This window comes from Notechis scutatus, chromosome 1, assembly GCF_049901735.1.
Source record: "Notechis scutatus isolate UNSWTSFEM ecotype Mainland chromosome 1, rNotScu1.2, whole genome shotgun sequence".
Taxonomy (NCBI): domain Eukaryota; kingdom Metazoa; phylum Chordata; class Lepidosauria; order Squamata; family Elapidae; genus Notechis; species Notechis scutatus.
This window is the reverse complement of record NC_142009.1, coordinates 259,362,270-259,380,528: the sequence shown is the minus strand read 5'-3', so window position 1 is coordinate 259,380,528 and position 18,259 is coordinate 259,362,270. Positions and strand designations below refer to the sequence as shown.

Here is an 18,259-nt window from a genome sequence, read left to right as displayed (position 1 = left end):
ATCATCCTCCTTCATAAATTTACAGACAGTGTATCGGTTGGTTTACCACTTTTTTTGTGTGCATCCATTTCTTAGTCTCCATTGTAATTATATTAAATAATAGTTCATATCATCAATCAACAATTATATAGCCTGATATCATTATTAAACAATCATTTAACTATAATTTTATTAATTCATACTTGAACGAGATAACTATAATTTACTTAATTTATTTTATAACAAATCATAAAGTCATACCAAGTCTATTTTAATAAAATTTTATAAAAATAGTATCAAAGAAAGAAAAAAAAAAGAAGTATATATTCGTTATTTCCTCAGTTTCTAAATATTCTATTGTTATATTTTATTATCTAGCCATTGATAGAAAAGGTCCCAAACTTCATAAAATTGTTTATCTTCTTGTTCTCTAATTTCAAATGTCAATCTACTCATTTCAGCACATTCCAATATTTTCTTAATAATTTCTTCCTCTAATGGTATTTTCTCACTCTTCCAATTTTTAGCAAATACAATCCTAGCCGCTGTTAATACATTTACAATCAAATACTTCAAATTTTTATTATATGTATCAGGTAAGATTCCCAATAAAAAGATCTCTGGTTTCAAATCTATATGTTTCTTTGTCATTTTTTCCAACCATATGCGAATTTAGTCCAATATTTCCTAGCGTCTTCACAAGTCCACCACATATGGTAATATGAGCCAGGTATCTGATGACATTTCCAACACTTTTCAGATTTATTCTTGAACATTCTTGCTATTCTTGTCGGGGGAAAATGCCACCTGTAAAACATCTTATACAAATTTTCTTTATATGCTGTTGACATTGTCATTTTATATTTTTGAGACCACAATTTTTGCCATTTCTCTAGATCAATCCCATATCCAAAATTCTTCCCCCAAGCAATCATCGTTTCTTGAACTTGTTCTTCCTCTAATTTAATTTCCAGCAAATAACTATATAATTTTTTAATCACTTTTTCATCAGTACCTGTCAAAATCCTATCTAGGTCAGTCAATTTATCATAAAATCCCTCTGTTTTAGAATCTTTAAGATACCTTGAGTGTATTTGCGCATATGAAAACCAATTCATCTTTATACCTTGTTCTTCTAGATTTTGCATCGTTTTAAGTTCACCCTTTTCATCCAATATTTCCCCATATCTAACTGTTTGTTCCTAGGATAAGAAAAAGCTTCAATAGTTGATAACCAAACTGGGATTTTCAAATAACATTGTCTCTTAATTTTCTCCCAGTTCAACAATAAAGACTCCCGTATATAATGCCTTCTAAAATAGCCCTGCGATTTTGTTCCCTTATACCACAGAAAAGCATGCCAGCCCAGTAATAGATCATGTCCTTCTAATGTCAACAATCTAGTCTTTCTTAATGTTATCCATTCTTTGGCCCACATTAGGAAGGCCAAATCCTCCTCTAGTTCTAGCATCTTGTAAAAGTTTTAATTTTATTCTCGCTTTCTTACCTTGCCATATATACTTCAACACAATTTTATTTAATTCTTTAAAATAATCTTTTTCAAGCCTAATTGGTATTGTTTGAAACAAATATAAAATTCTGGGTAAAATATTAATCTTGATTGTTGAAATTCTACCTATCAATGACAGTTGTAGGTTTCCCATTTCTTCAGATCAGATGCTATCTGTTGTTTAAGTTTAATATAGTTATTCTCTTTCAATGTAATACATCTTAAGGCCAAATGTATCCCCAAATATTTAACCTTGTTCAGTAACTTGAATTTTCAATAGATTTGCCAGTTCTTCTCTTTGTCTTAATAACATGTTCTTTGTCAAAATCTTTGTTTTATCTTTATTTATTTTCAAACCAGCCATCTCACCGTACGTCTCTATCTTTTCCAATAGTTTTAAAGCTGTCTCTAGAGGATCTTCCAGAATGAAAACCAGGTCATCCGCAAAAGCTTGCAATTTAAATTCCTCCTTTTTGACTTTCATTCCTTTTATATTTTGGTCCTCTCTAATATTTCTATTCAACACTTCCAAAGTCAGTATAAATAGCAAAGGTGATAATGGGCATCCTTGTCTTGTGCCTTTTCTTATGTTAATAGAGTCTGTAAATTCTCCCTCTATCATTAATTTTGCCGTTTGCTTATAGTATATGGCTTCTATTGCTTGAATAAATTTTCTGGCAAAGCCCATCTGTTCCAATAATAGTAACATAAATCTCCAGTTCACATTATCAAATGCCTTTTGGGCATCTAAGAATATCAAAGCCATTTGTTTTTCAGGATGCACCTCATAATATTCCAAAGTGTCCAGAATTACCCTCATGTTGTCTTTAATTTGTCTCTTTGGTAAAAATCCATTCTGATCAGGGTGAATAAAATTATTTAAGTATTTTTTAAGCCTTTCTGCCAAAATTGAAGCGAAAATTTTATAGTCTGCATTCAGTAAAGAAATAGGTCTATAGTTCTTAATTTGTAATGGATCGGCCCCTTCTTTTGGGATAAGTGTAATATAAGCTTCTGACCATGTTTTAGGTATTTTCTTATTTAACATAACTTCATTCATGACTTCTAGCAGTGGGATGCTCAACGATTCTTGTAGTGTTTTATAAAATTCTGCCGGAAGCCCATCTGGACCTGGTGTTTTTCCATTATTGTTGAATATTTTCAATTTTTTCATCAGTCTTCCCAATTCTTTGTTCAATACTCTCCGTTCTTTGTTCAATACTCGTTTTAAGTTCTTGAATTCCTTGCATAACCATCGTTAAATCCACTTGTGCTTTATCTTGCTTCGCCATTGTTAAAAGTCGTCCTCCAGTTGATGGGGAGGCAGGAGCAGAAGTTGAAATACCAGAAGGTAAAATTTTCTTACTCATTTGGGTAGCTCAGGGTCATCAAGCTCTTTTAATCCAGTTAGTAGAGTGGCCAATTATAATCCAGTTAGGAAAAAGGAAAACATAAAAAAAAAGCCAGTAAAAAATTAAAAGCCCAAAATTAAAAAAAAAAAAGAAAATTAAAAAGAAAAAGGAGAAGGTTCTTCAGGTTCTTCTAGACCTTAATCCTGTTGTGGAATAGTCAGTTATAATTCAAAAATAAAAATATAAAAGAAAAAGAATAAAACCCAATAATATTAAAAAGTAATAAGAAAAAAAGAGAAAAGAATTCTTCAGGTTCTTCACACCTTAATCCAGTTGAAAGGTCTCAAAAAATAAAAAAAAATAGCCATAAAAGTAAATCAAAAATAGAGATGGAAAAGGCAAAAGTCCCAATGAGAAAAAGAAAAAAAATATTCTAAGGCTTTCCCTTTAAAAAAAAAAATAGATATAAAATAAATAAATAAATAAATATACAAATATTACAAGATACTGTGGGATTACAGAGGAGGGATAAGACAGCTAAGAGAAAATAAAAAAAGAAGCACACTGCGTTTTATTTAATTATCCAAGGCTCTTATTTTGGCTTCTCCACAAATTTCAAAGCCAAGCTTCAAATGTTCAATTGATAGTAAAAGTCCCAAAGGACACCTGTAAAAACATTCTCCAGTATTCTTCCCTCTATCTTATCAAATTCCAGTGTCCTTGAGAAAGAATTTTTCACAGTCCTCTCAGCTTCAAATAAAGTATTTTCAAGCCTCTAGTTGGCAGTGTTACAAAGTTTCTTTAATCCACTCCCCCTTCTTTCCCATAAAAAGCCTAATAGAAAATATATATATACATATATACATATACATATACATATACATATACATATACATATATACATATATATATACATATACATACATATATACATACATATACATATAATATACATATACATATACATATACATATACATATACATATATATATATATATATATACATATATATATATATATATATATATATATATATATATATATATATATATTATATATAAAAAATTACTAAAGGGAGCCTCTGTTCTAAAAAATATAAACAGTCAAAAAGGAGAAAAAAGAATAGGTAAATATAAGAGAAAAAACCAGTCTAGTTACAATTACTAGATCGCAATAGAAGTTCAGTAAAGAAAAAAAAAGTAAAAGTAAAAAGCCAAGCCTCACTTTGACATTTCTCTTTAGAAAATCGCCGCTAAGTCAATTTTGTCAGGTTTTGTCAAAAATCTTACAGATTTCTTCTCAATCTAGAGTGTCCTTAAGTCCCCCCCCCAAAAAAAAGAAAAGAAAAAGAATCCTCACCAACCGATACACTTTCTCTTTCTGTCTCTTCCTCCGGAGCTGTCCCAGCTTCAGCAGCTTAATGGCTGCCTCTCCGCCGATGGTAAAAAGGCTTCTCCTGGATCAACCAGGGACTTTGCGATGTCCCTGGGATCAACAGAATGCACCCCTTGCTATCACCGTTTCTACGGGACGGTTTAGGTCCGTTGGGACCGACCAGGGGCGAAGATATCAGCTGAGATCTCGGAGCCCCGAGATTGCAGCTGTATCGCAGCGACGTAGCTGATATTTCTTGAAGTGACACACGACCCGAGGAAGGCTATACTTTTTCCCGATTTTCGACACACCAAGCTGAAAAGGTTAGCCATCACTGCCTTAGATTGTATATGGAGCAAAATCTGATACTTTCTAAAACATGAGAAACTGGGATGGTGTTAAAAAAAAAAAGCTTAAAAGTAAGGAAAAGCTGCATATTTGCATAGGACAGCAGATTAACACATAATCAGAGTTGGAAGGGACCTTGTAGGTCATCTAGTCCAACCCTCCACCCAAGCAGGAGACCCTACACCATTTCTGACAAATGGCAGTCCAATCTCTTCTTGAAAGTCTCAAGTGATGGCGCTTCCACAACTTCCAAGGGCAAGGTGTTCCATTGGTTGGTTGTTCTCACTGTCAGAAAGTTTCTCCTTATTTCCAGATTAAATCTCTCCTTGTTCAGTTTCCATCCATTAATCCTTGTCTGGCCTACAGGTGCTTTAGAGAATAGCTTGACCCCCTCCTCTCCGTGACAGCCCCTCAAATAATGGAAGACCACTATCATGTCTCCCCTGGTCCTTCTCTTTACTAGACTAGCCAAGCCCAGTTCCTTCAACCGTTCATTGCATGTTTTAGCCTCCAGTCCCCTAATCATCCTGGTTGCTCTTCTCTGTACTTTTTCTAGAGTCTCAACGTCTTTTTTATAATGTGGTGAACAAAACTGGATGCAGTATTCTAGGTGTGGTCTTACTAAGGCTTTATAGAGTGGTATTAGTACTTGATCTTGACTGTATCCCTCTGTTAATACAACTTAGGATTGCATTAGCTTTTTTGGCTGCTGCTGCACACTGCTGGTTGTCCACTAAGACTCCAAGATCCCTCTCACAGTTACTGCTATTGTTTCACCCAGTCTATATGTGTACTTTTGGTTTTTCTTTCCTAAGTGTAGGACTTACTTTTCTCTACATTTAATTTCATTTTGTTAGATACGGCCCAGTGTTCTAGTCTGTCAAGATCCATCTGGATCTTGAGCCTATCTTCTTGGGTGTTAGCTATTCCTGCCAGCTTAGTATCATCTGCAAATTTGGTAAATTCCTCTTCTATTCCCTCATCTAAGTAGTTAATGAAGATATTGGGAGTACTGGGCCTAAGACGGAACCTTGTGGCAACCCACTGCTTACTTCCCTCCATGTAGATTTAGACCCATTAAGGACTACTTGTTGAGTACGGTTTGCCAGCCAGTTGTGAATCCATCTAGTGGTGGTGCTATCTATTCCACATTTTTCTAGCTTACTAAGAAGTAGGTTGTGGTCTACTCTATTGAATGTCTTGCTGAAATCTAAATATATTATGTCCTCAGTATTTTGCTGGTCTACTAATGTAGTCACTGTGTTGAAGAATGAAATAAGATTGGTTTGGCATGAGGATGTTTTCTCATTTATACTAATATTAATTAACTAAAGTTGTATAGCCACCCATCTCACCAAAAATGGCTCTTTTTGTGAATACAACAATCAAATACAACCACATAGCTAAAAACAAAAGCAAAGAGGATAAGAATGGCCATCTCGGAAATGGAGCCATCTAAGTATGTCTCACATTTCTGGGAGCCCTAGGCCTGGTAATATAACCAGGTCTTGGGGGGGAAGAACGTTAGACAAGGTGGATGCTCTGGCAGAGAAGACATGTAGCTAGCTGATGGTACCCATAGGATACCTTCTCTACCAGATCTATTGGAGCAGGCTGATGTAACTGGGGAAATGGAGTTCCTCAGGGAGCCTGGCCATGAATGTCTTAAAGTTTGAAACCAGCACCTTGAATTAGGCTTGGAAGCAAACTGGCAACCAATGCACTTGTGAAGCAGGGGTGTATTTATTTCTTCTATTAATATTCAGTGAACGTAAAACACTACCTCAAAAACAGCATATATTTGCCATGCAAGACCTGGTCAAGAACTCTTCGGTATTGAGAGGTGTGGCAAGGTTCTTTTATTGAGAAGCAGGATCCTAATGATGCTGGAATGAGCTAAAGGTGAAATCTAGTTCAAACTGAACTTGACTTTTTATGATTTTACAAATTTGGAAATGATTTCTTGTTTTTGTGGGGATAGTTTCAACTTTCCAGCCTAGGATGCTTTCACATTGATGCTAAGACTAATCCTGCTTAGCTTTTCAAGACCACCCAGGGTCAGTTAGATACTGTCAATTAAAAAGCTAAAGTGAAACTACAGGGGGTGAAGGTAAATAAAGATAGAGATGAGAAGAAATGGAAATAAATGAAAAAGGTATTTGACCAAAGTTCACATTACTTACCAGTATTTAGGAGGTTCTGAAGATAAGAGTGTTTGTGGATTCAACAGAAAGACAAGATGGATTAATAAATGATACACTGTTCTGAAAAATCACTTTTTGTGAAAGATTTATTGTGTTACGCCAGACTCTTGTCAACAGCCTTTCAGTTTAATAATTACACCTTGTCTCTCTTTAAATTTTAAGTGGTAAATGTTTAATGCTGATTAAAATAGGTTGTCATTTTATAAATATGAGCTAATGCTTTGGGGTATTCATGAAATACATGTTCATAAAATTTCAAAATGAAAATAGGACATACCAGCCCACGTTAAAATTATTCCAGGAAAATATCCTGAATGCTAGCGAATGGAACAAAATTTGGAAAATCTTGCAACATTTTAAACACCTCAAGCATTCTATTACAAGAAACAAAGGGAATTCTAAGCAAACTCTTGATCTCTCTTTTTTTCCCTGTTTTCTCACTTTTTATAAACTTTTCAAACTTTTAAAAAAGTCTCCAGAGTAAAGCTAATAAAACACAAAGATGATTACTGGATATCACCAAGCATAATTTACACCAAATATACTTCTCCCATTACTTTTACTCACCCTATCAAAGTGGATCTATTCCAAAATCACTCTGTGCTAGAATATAGAATAACAGAGTTGGAAGGGACCTTGGAGGTCTTCTAGTCCAACCCACTGCTCACGCAGGAAACCCTATATCATTTCAGACAAATGGTTGTCTAATCTCTTCACTTCCAGTGTTGGAGCATTCACAACTTCATTGTTCCACTGGTTAATTGTTCTGTCAGGAAATTTCTTTGTTTTAATCTTTCCCAATTTCTTTTCCTTATGCTGCCTGCATGTTGGTATTCGGCAGTCTCTATTCCATTCCTCATTATGATATCCATGCATTAATTGTTAGATATAGCTGAATAAGCCTAAAAAAAATCTCCAATCAATGAATTGACATGTCAGTGGATTATTGTAATGTTGCAGTTACTAAATATTCATACTTTGTTTTAGATAATATTTTCACGGCCAGCAACAAATAATTTGAGTTTTGGGGTAAATCTAATCTTCTGATATTCTGCTATTTCACCAGCAGTTGTGACTGCCATCTTATTATGTACAAATGCTTAGAGAAGCCATCAAGGTTTGCAAACACTCTTAACAACTTCAGTAAGAAAGAAGAAATTCTAAAGGATAATAAAACCTGCATCTCAGCTTTATCCAATACCATTACATTTTATCAGCTCTTTTGTCTTACTTTCTGTTATAAATATGAAGGTATCAGCAGTCAGGATTTCTTTTTATACAGTACTATATCTGCATATATTTTTCTTTGAATTTTGTTATTTAAATACATCATTTTCTTAGGTAAGATATACTTCAAGTGAATGTCAAGTTAAAACAGATCCAGAAACATGTCTGTTTTTATGAAAACATGTCTTCTCAGTTTATGGAATTTTGTTCATGTCTCTATAACTAAATATAGAAGTACTTACTGAGCAGATATATCATTTTTTTTCTATAGAATAAATCTTCCAAGGATTTTGGAAGCCCATTCAAAGGGCCTATATCTTTAACTTCAAAGGAAATATTTGATACTTTTTAAACAGTCATATTTGATAGGGACACAAGACCAGCTGGGATCCTATTGCGTGGTTAAAAAACATAAGGAATATCTGGTTTCTATTATAGAAACAAATTATAGAAATCTGTAAATAAATAAATAGAATAGAATAGAATAGAATAGAATAGAATAGAATAGAATAGAATAACAGAGTGGTAAGGAACTTTGGAGGTCTTCTAGTCCAACCCTCAGGCAGGAAACCCTTTACCATTTCAGACAAATGGTTATTCAATCTCTTCTTAAAAACTTCCAGTGTTGGAGCATTCACAACCTCTAGAGGCAAGTTGTTCCACTGATTAGTTGTTCTAACTGTCAGGAAATTTCTCCTTGGTTCTAGGTTGCTTCTGTCGAATAGTTTCCACCCATTGGTTCTTGTTCTGTTTTCAGGTGTTTTGGAGAATAGCTTGACTCCCTCTTCTTTGTGGCAACCCCTGAGATATTGAAACACTGCTATCATGTCACCCCTAGTCCTTTTCATCAACCTAGACATAGCCAATTCCAGCAAGCATTCTTTATATGTTTTAGCCTCCATATTCTGATAAAGGAGTTCTATTTTTATCATTTTCTGAGGCTACATAATGCTTACTTTTGAAACAGGGAAGAATAGTGCAAATTGTGCAAGCCACAGGTCATCATTGATTACAACCACAGTTGAGCCTAAAATTTCCATTGCTATGGAAAGCAATTGTTAACTGAGTTTTGGCCCATTTTTGTCACAGTTAAGTGAAACACTTCAATGTTTAAGAGAACCACATGGTCATTAGGCTTCCCCTATAGACATTGCTTGTTGGAAGACAACTGGGAAAGTTACAAATAGTGATCACATGACACTGGGACAGTGCAACTCATAAATACATGTCATTTGCTAAGTGCCTGAATTTTGATCGTATGACTATGGGGTTGCTGCAATTGTCATTTGAAAATGGTCATAGGTCACTTTTTTCCAGTGCCATAGTAACTTTGAATGGTCACTAAACGAATGGCTTTAAATCGAGGACTGCCTGTATTATACAACATTCCTATCAAATGGAGATTCTAAATTTTTGACAAAGGCAATAGTATTCAGTAATTCATCCAAATTAATTTGGGTTTTTGAAAAGCCATCCAGCTTTTAACAATACTAGATTATGGGTAGTCGTGTTAGCATTTTATTCTGATAACAATGAATCAGTTCTATTGCTTTTGTTAGATGTGAAAAAAATTTGATGTGAAATTTAGTTTAACTGAACAAAAATAGTTTTTGATCTCCATCAATATTTAAAACGGACTACAATTCATCTGTTAATTTATTGCATACTCTACAGATCCATCCGTATTAATTGCTTAAGCATTAATAGTATGAAACCAGATTCTTGGAAGGGAAGTTATGGATTAAAGACAGGAAATTTTTATCAAACATGGACCGCGTTAAATTTGGGTTGCAGCGAAAAACAGAAAAAGTACTCCGAGAAAGCTGTGGGTGTATTGACTAATTTAAGAAATTTTGTCAATTTTCAATCTTTGAATTTGTTTTAGAGGAAAGGAAAAAGTCAATAAAATTTCATATGGTCTACATTTAACTAATGTAAAAGATGAATTGTATTAGCTGAGTTACTAGGAATTTTATAATATTTTATTTTGTATTGTTTTTTATTTTTTTTAACTTTTAATTTTTTTAAATTCATTTGTTCACTTTTTTTCTGATGATTAAGTTTTCAGTTTTTAAAGAACCTGATTTATTAGTCTACACCAGAATTTTCCAACGTTTCTGGCTTTTTGGACTGGTGAGGGAGAAGGGATAGTTCTGTGCAAGCAGCTGATAAGCGTGCACAGCTCCATTTAACAGATAACAGATAATCAGAGTTGGAAGGGACCTTGTAGGTCATCTAGTCCAACCCCCCACCCAAGCGGGAGACCCTAAACCATTTCTGACAAATGGCAGTCCAATCTCTTCTTGAAAGTCTCAAGTGATGGCGCTCCCACAACTTCCAAGGGCATTGGTTGATTGTTCTCACTGTCAGAAAGTTTCTCCTTATTTCCAGGTTAAATCTCTCCTTGTTCAGCTTCCATCCATTGCTCCTTGTCTGGCCTACAGGTGCTTTAGAAAATAGCTGGACCCCTTCCTCTCTGTGGCATCCCCTCAAATATTTGAAGACTGCTATCATGTCTCCCCTGGTCCTTCTCTTTACTAGACTAGCCAAGCCCAATTCCTGTAACTGTTCTTTATATGCCTTAGTCTCCAGTCCCTAATCATCCTGGTTACTCTTCTCTGTACTTTTTCTAGAGTCTCAACATCTTTTTTATAATGTGGTGAACAAAACTGGATACAGTACTGAAGGTGTGGTCTTACTAAGGCTTTATAGAGTGGTATTACTTGATCTTGAAAATATCCCTCTGTTAATACGTCTTAGGAATGCATTAACTTTCTTGGCTGCTGCTGCACACTGCTGGCTCATATTTAGCTGGTTGTCCACTAAGACTCCAAGATCCCTCTCACATTTGCATGAGTGATGTGCATGCACATCTGCTGCTCACACAAATGGAGTGCGCACGCGCGTGCACACCCACACCCACACACGTTTGCCCACTGTTCATGCAAGTGAGGATGCACGTGCACATGCTCACGCTCAGTTGCACACCCCTCAAAGCCCACTAATGGGCTGTGGCCCACAGGTTGGGGACCGCCAGTGTACATTATTTAGCAATTGATTTTTCTTTCTATTTAATTTGGGTTGCATTGTTTGAATGGTATATATACATTTGTTTTCCTACTTTTGTTTTGCTTTATCCATACCTTTATCCATACCTTTAAGAAAAGATGACTTGCCATCAGAGAAAGAAGAACGACTTTTTATTTGTATTGGAGACTCCTATAGGAGAATTTAGGTAGTCCTCATGTTATGACGATTTGAAGTTACGATGGCACTAAACAAATGGTATTTATGTCCAGTCCCCTAAGTTACAGCCATTGTAGCACACCTTGAGTCACGTGATTAATATTTGGGTGCTTGGTAACCTGCATGCATTTACGACTGCAGGGGCACTTCAACTTCTTCCCAATACTTGTCTCCTTCAAATCTCTTGGCCTCCTGCACTCCAAGCAGTGGTGTATTAACCATTAAGCAGACTACACATGTGCTTAGGGCACCAGGCCCAAAGGGGGCACTACAAAAACTTTTATGTAGCCTAAGCTTGGCTTCATTTGTACAGTATGTACAAAGGAGGCGGGGCACCAAGATTTGTCAGTGCTTAGGGCACCAGTGAGCCTTAATCCGCCACTGACTCCAAGGCTCCTGCTACCTTGCTCTCTGTCACTCTCAGATTTATATTCACTACCTTCTTCCTTCTGTTGACCAAGAATCAACAGCCTGGCTCTTCACAAGGTAGCCTCATGAGGTCTCCTTCCCACATCTAAGTATAGTAATTTTCTCATAAGCGTTCAGGAAGAAGACTTGTGTGGCCAGCAGCAAAGGGGCAGGTCATGTCAGCAGTGTGAGCAAGAAGATGGCAAAGTTCAACTGGGACAGTGGAACACGGGGTCTCAAGTTGCAGGGTGGTTGTGGCTTTGTGTCATGCTGCTGGGTTTTGCTGGGATTGCTGTGGTTTCCTGGGGTGTTTGTGGCTTCCTGAGGTAGCTGCCATTTTGTTGCTGTGGGGCTGATCTGGATGCTGAGATGAAATGGCTCAGCTGTGTGCTGCAGCCTAGCTTTGCATCAGCTCAGATGTTTCTTGCAGCCTCAAAGTTGTGATGATCCAAGAAGCCCTGACTTCTTGGCACACCAGGGCTTCTTGGCACACCACAAATTACTGAATGCACTTACTAATTTAAGGGACAATTGCTTTTTCACAATGATATACTGCATATTGAATGACTTGCTTTTAAAATAAATGAAACATCCACCAAACCTTGGCATTATATGTTCACTCACATTCTCTATGGATTTCACTTTCATCTTCTTGAAATTCTGATAACATTCAGTCAAAAAGATAAGCAATTTCAGATTTTGAACATCTAGAAGGGAAATAATAGTTTTTCACAGAAATGTAGACAAGCAGAATAATATACATCAAAGTCCAGTAATGTTTATAGATAACTGAATAGTTAAAAGAGTAAGTGAGACAAGATCATTTCTAAAATGGAAATTATCAAATAATTTTTTTTTTGTATGGAAACTTCTGTTCCAAACTGAAAATGTAGTGTAGTTCTTAGACTAATACTGTTAATGCTCCAAAGCAGCTTAGTCTTTTTAAATTTACTGGATTATCACATGATATAATCCAGGGGATTAAAAAAGATCATTATCACCACCACCACAACCCACCACCATCATCAAACAGGCACAAAAGAAATAGTAACAGTAATAAATACCTGTAGTAAATTTATTTATTTATCTATTAAATTTATAGACTTGCCCAGTCTTTATGATTTTGGGCTAAGTGGATTATCTATGCCTGCATATTAATTTCAAATCATCATTCTGGGTGGTAAACTTCACAGGTTATGTTTAAGCAAAGATTGGTTAAATATGTTTTCATTTAGATCCTTACAGTGAACAGAGAGTTATATTTAATGGCTAAAATGGCCCCTTCAGACTGTTAGTTCTAATATTGTGTGATCGTATTTTCAGTTAAAAATATAGCATTCAGATAATTTTCTTTTTCTAATAATTTTTATTTATACAAATCAAATTTTGCAGTAAGGCTTTTGGACAGCAAAATTAAGAATTGAAAACTGAAAAAATGTTTATTAACTTTTGTGGATTGATAACATATCCTATGATTTGCTTTTTATATTTGGATTTTATTTTCATGTTTGCTTGCCGATTTGTGGAAAAAATGTTGTCACATGTCATTATTATTCAGCGTTGTTGCCAAATATGCTTTTTCTAATTCTGTGGCAAACATACATTTGTGTGAATCATCAGTTGACCAGTCCTATGTTTAAAATCAATGTTTACAGAAATTAAAGCTTCTTTTTAATATGTAATATGTATATGATGAAGGAGTTGTTGTGGTTCAATGGCTTAATAGATACTGGAGAAGGTCTATGGTCTAGTTGTTTCAGTCCTACCACTGCATGATGGAGTAAGTTTCTGTTACTTGCCTCAGCCCATGCCAATCCAGCAGTTCAAAAGCATGTAAATGCAAGCAGATAAATAGGTACCACTTTGATTGGATGGTAACAGCATTCCATGTTTTCCCATATGCTTTGCACTGTGATATAACGTCATGCTGGCCACAGGATTGTGGAATTGTTAGGCAGCACTGACTCAGTAGTTTATAGAAACAGAGATGAGCACCTCCCCCTAAATTTGGTGCCAACTAACGGAGTTAAACCTGAGAGGCACTTTTATATTTTTATGTACATGACTCATTAGAAGTTAGAAAACATGAAGAAAGTTGTACTGTGGAAGTCTTTCATCATCTATCTATTGATTCCTAGAATTTGAAATGAATGCTGTACTTTATACACTGAAATATTAGATATAACCTGTTTTATAATTTTTCAGGTAGCAATAATTGCTGGAAATTTTGAACTTGCTGAATATATCAAGAATCATAAGGAAACTGATATTGGTATGTACATTGGGATTTCTATTCAATATTGAATGGAAGTTATTGCATTAGTCAATTATATAGAATGAGAATAAAATGAAATAATTTTTATATTATATGTTAAATAATCATTTATATATAAAAACTAATTAAAAGTACACTTTGAAAAACTCCCAAACTCCAAAAAAATGTCTGCAGGCAAACAACCAAGCTCAGAGACTATTCAAGACTTCAGAGTTCAACCCTGAGCTACATATATTCTCTTCTATTGATATCTGTCAAAATGTTTCTTGTCTCAGAAGAGTAGCAGAATTTTTTTTTGAAAATTTTTCTAATACTCTTATACAAGCCTGGGGAATGTAATACAATACATTATATTTTAAGAGTTTTTAGATCTAGAAGATATGTCAAATGTGAGGAGAAAGAGGGAAGATCTTTCCTGTAGTGGGAGTATTTTTGGTTTTTGGATCTTTTTACTGAGAGAATATTGAGTAAAAGTAAAAATTGCACAGATTTAGAACACTATTCATACTAGGAAGAAAATTGATTGAGAGGGCTTGAAATATGATGTAGCTCCAACTCTGAGATGTGGTCAGAGGGTTCTTCATTCTGTCACAGGAGCTTTGTCCTTTGCTTTTTAAAAATAATCTGAAACGAGATAATTTTTGGACATTTAAATATAGATATGAGATGAACATCATTTTTTTCTGAGCAGAGGATTAGAGGCAATGAAGGAAAGCAAACTGAAGCTAAATCCTGATAAGATGGACATTTTATATATTAGGAAATGTATTGGATCAAATAGAGGTAGAACACAACTGGCATCCCTAGGAAAGTGCAAGTAAGGGGGCAAATAATAAAACGTGCATTGTGGCATAAGTCATGTGATCCATATATTTATGTTAAATAGTGGGATGCAGGCAGTGGTGGGATTCAATTTTTTTTACTACTGGTTCTGTGGGCATGGCTTGGTGGGCGTGGCAGGGAAAGGATACTGCAAAATCCCATTCCCTCCCCATCCCAGTAACCTGCTTCCCAGCTCTGTTCTCCTGTGCAGAGCAACAAAAGAGGACCCAGCTGATCAGCTGGGACTCAGGAGGCACAGAATAAATGGGGGCAGGGCCAGTCAGAGGTGGGATTTGCTGGTTCTCTGAACTACTCAAAATTTCCGCTACCGGGTCTCCAGAACTGGTCAGAACCTGCTGAATACCACCTCTGGATGCAGGTACAAAGACTAGGTTTGCACTGTAATGTCGTTCTCTCATTCTTGCATCATGATTTGTACCAGATACTTAAACTTTAAACCTAAAGTCTTAAAGGTTGAACATAGGTTCTTGAATTTCCATTCTGTAAAAGACTGAGGCTTGTGGTCTACAGGTTTTCCTAGATTTGGCATGCTTAGCAAAAGCATAGGTAGCCCTGAAACTCAGGAGTGTGCCAATATATGTGTGGTTTTTACCAACTCCAATTTATTCACAGCAGTAGATTTAACCAGAAAAGGCACATTTTGCCTCAGTCATGCTTCATATTATACCCGATCCCTGTCTCTCAGTCCTAAGAATAAAAAGACAAATCACTTCTGAGAATCTTGCCAAAGAAAGCTGTAGGGCAGTTGCCAGAAGTCAGCACACACACACACACACACTTCTGAAGGCTAGCGTTAAAGATGTCAGCAAGAGAAAAATGCATTTTACCATTATATTCACACATTTTTAGTCTTCTTTTCCTTTATAAATGGGGGAGCTAGGAAAACTTATGAAGCTAAGACGTGTTTCCAATCTAAAATAAAAATAGCATCTAAATAACGTCTTGGTTTGTGTCATTTCATTAGTACATCACTTGCTGTATACTAATAAAGCTATTTTTAGATCAAGAAAATGATCAGTATGTGTGTTTCATAACTTTAAAAAAAATCAAATTCTTACTTGGAAAGATACTGATTTTTAATTCTATTTTAAAGCATTTTTGATAGGACAAACATGATCCTGGTCTTATATATATATTTAACCAGGAAAAGCACATACATATATACATACATACATACATACATACATACATACATATGCGGGTTTTGGCATGTTCGGGTCTTGAAAAGACCCAAACACGCCAAAAACTGCATGCCTGTACCTGTGAAAATCTACAAAAACAAATACACACACACACACACACATTTAATAGGTGAATAAGATTTTTCTGGCTGAGTCATACGTATGTCTGATAGGTGTAATTGTATTTTAAATATTACACTAAATGTGATTTAGTTTAAGTTATTCAAATTTCACAATTTTAATTAGCCTTTTATATAAATATTACAGATATATAAGGGTATTTTTAATAAGCACCTTAAATTATTCTTGAGAGTTGCATCGTTTCATTTACTGCATGTTTTATAACCAGTGTTCTGTCTTTTAAGAGGAAAAGTCTTTCGGGTCCAAAAGATAATTATCCTTGATTGACACGTTATCCTTGCTTGCTTGTCCTGCAGTTAGTTGTCATATTTTATGTTTTTATTTATCTGAAGAGAAAGTAATAGATTAAAGGCTACGATGAATAAAAAAGTTAATCCCTGATTGTTTTCATCCAGTCTACAGCTGTCTGTGACTAAATGGGCACTGAAGCTTTAGAAAGCATTTGCCATACAGCATTTACTAGGGCCTCTATAGGATGGAGATGCAAAAAACTAGCAATAATATCTATAGGAATCTGGACTATCTCTTTAAATACAGGTCTGCACATTTGAAATATGTTGCAAACCAAAGATCCTTTGACTTGGATAATCTATTTTTAAATCTTCTTTTTATTTTGTATTGCCTTGGCTGTTTGTGATGAGATGAATTATCCGATGGATTAAATGACATGGGTTGTTCCTCTTCAAGTGAACAAGGTTTGTTTTATCATATTCGTTTTCCTTCGGCTGCTCTGAAGATAGAAACAGGAGGGATTTTATTTTAAATATGAAACACATTGAAGTGGTGGTGTGTGAGTTTTGGTAGTTGATTAGCAGACTAACTAATACTTAGATACTGTTGCTAGGCTTCAAGTCAGAGTTCTTTTATCCCTCTATAATTATGCAGGAATGTGTATATGTGATGATTTGTGGGTGTTTGAAGCATTTTTTAAAATTTAATTTTATATACGTGAATACCAAATGGCTGCTGATGCATTCAACCCATTCTTTATTATATGTGCTATATTTGGCATTTGCTTTAGAATTAATATTAGTATTCTGGATATCAATGCACTAAACATACTGCTTATAATGGAAAATGGTTTTTGTTTATATTTTGAAGAAACATCTGTCATTTCTGCTTATTTGCATCTTGAGCATTTATTTTGAAGCCAGAGTGATTGAGGTCAATATTACTGCTTCTTAATTAAGAATTTGAATTAACTACCATCTGGTTTAATTCTATTCATTTATTTAAAGCTTTTCAAATGAATTGTTTAAAATTTATAAAAATACAGTTCTTTCAGACTAATATAGGTATCAGAATTTTTAAAACCCTGATTTTCACCAATTGAAATTAGAAATACTAAAGGAACTTTAAATAAAACAGTGAGCAGCATGTGTGAGCTGCACTATTTTTATCTTGCCTTCCTTAGTAGAACTAGAAAGGGTAGGAAGTATTATTGTGGCCATGTTCATTCACCATTTTAGTTATGAGTAATCTTAATCTTCATTCAAATGCTAAGATGAATTCTCATGGCAGTTTTATTTTAAAAGCCAAAATAAAAACAATACTGACAGTTCAACATGCTTATTTTTTAAGTAAAAGATGTCATGAATTTAAAGCCATTGTTTATCTGTAACTATAAAATCTAAAACTTTTGTTCTGAAGCCAGAAAATAATATAACACCTCACTAGCTAAGTCTATTTGGTGCATTTAATTGATAAAAATAAAAATGATTGCAATTATGCATTATCAAGATGATATCGAAGATGGAACAACTAACTGACATGTAAAATTTTAAGTAGCCATATTGCTAGAAAATAGATAAGCTACTTGCTCCTACTTTGCTCAATAGAATGCAGAAATTTTCATTCTTATAGAACATAAATAATGTTCCCCCAACCTTGTATTAAATGAGGCACGGTGGCTCAGTGGTTAAAGATGCTGAACTTGTCAGCTGAAAAGCTGACTGCCTGAGTTCAATATTTGAGTGCTGCATGATGGAGTGAGCTCCCCTCCTTCCCCCAGCTCCTGCCCACCTAGCAATTCGAAAGCAATAGCACTAGTACTTAGAATGAAAACTATACACCGCTTCACAGTACTTTACAGCCTTGTCTAAGTGATTTACAGAGTCAGCATATTGTCCCTTACAATCTGGGACCTCATTTCACCAACCTCAGAAGGATG

General features: G+C 35.0%; 1 protein-coding gene across 9 annotated transcripts in view; it reads left to right on the top strand.

Moving 5' to 3' along the window:
* SHANK2 (SH3 and multiple ankyrin repeat domains 2) overlaps positions 1-18,259 on the top strand; it is a 381,276-nt gene that overhangs the window by 72,296 nt on the left and 290,721 nt on the right. For 5 of the 9 annotated variants that reach the window (XM_087951165.1, XM_026664726.2, XM_087951160.1 and 2 more), the window contains exon 10: positions 13,855-13,921. In XM_087951165.1, coding sequence (XP_087807291.1) covers positions 13,855-13,921 — 67 coding nt within the window. Of the gene's footprint in view, positions 1-13,854; positions 13,922-16,730; positions 16,785-18,259 lie in introns of all 9 variants that reach the window. The other 4 variants (XM_087951164.1, XM_087951159.1, XM_026664724.2 and 1 more) reach the window with 1 other exon arrangement.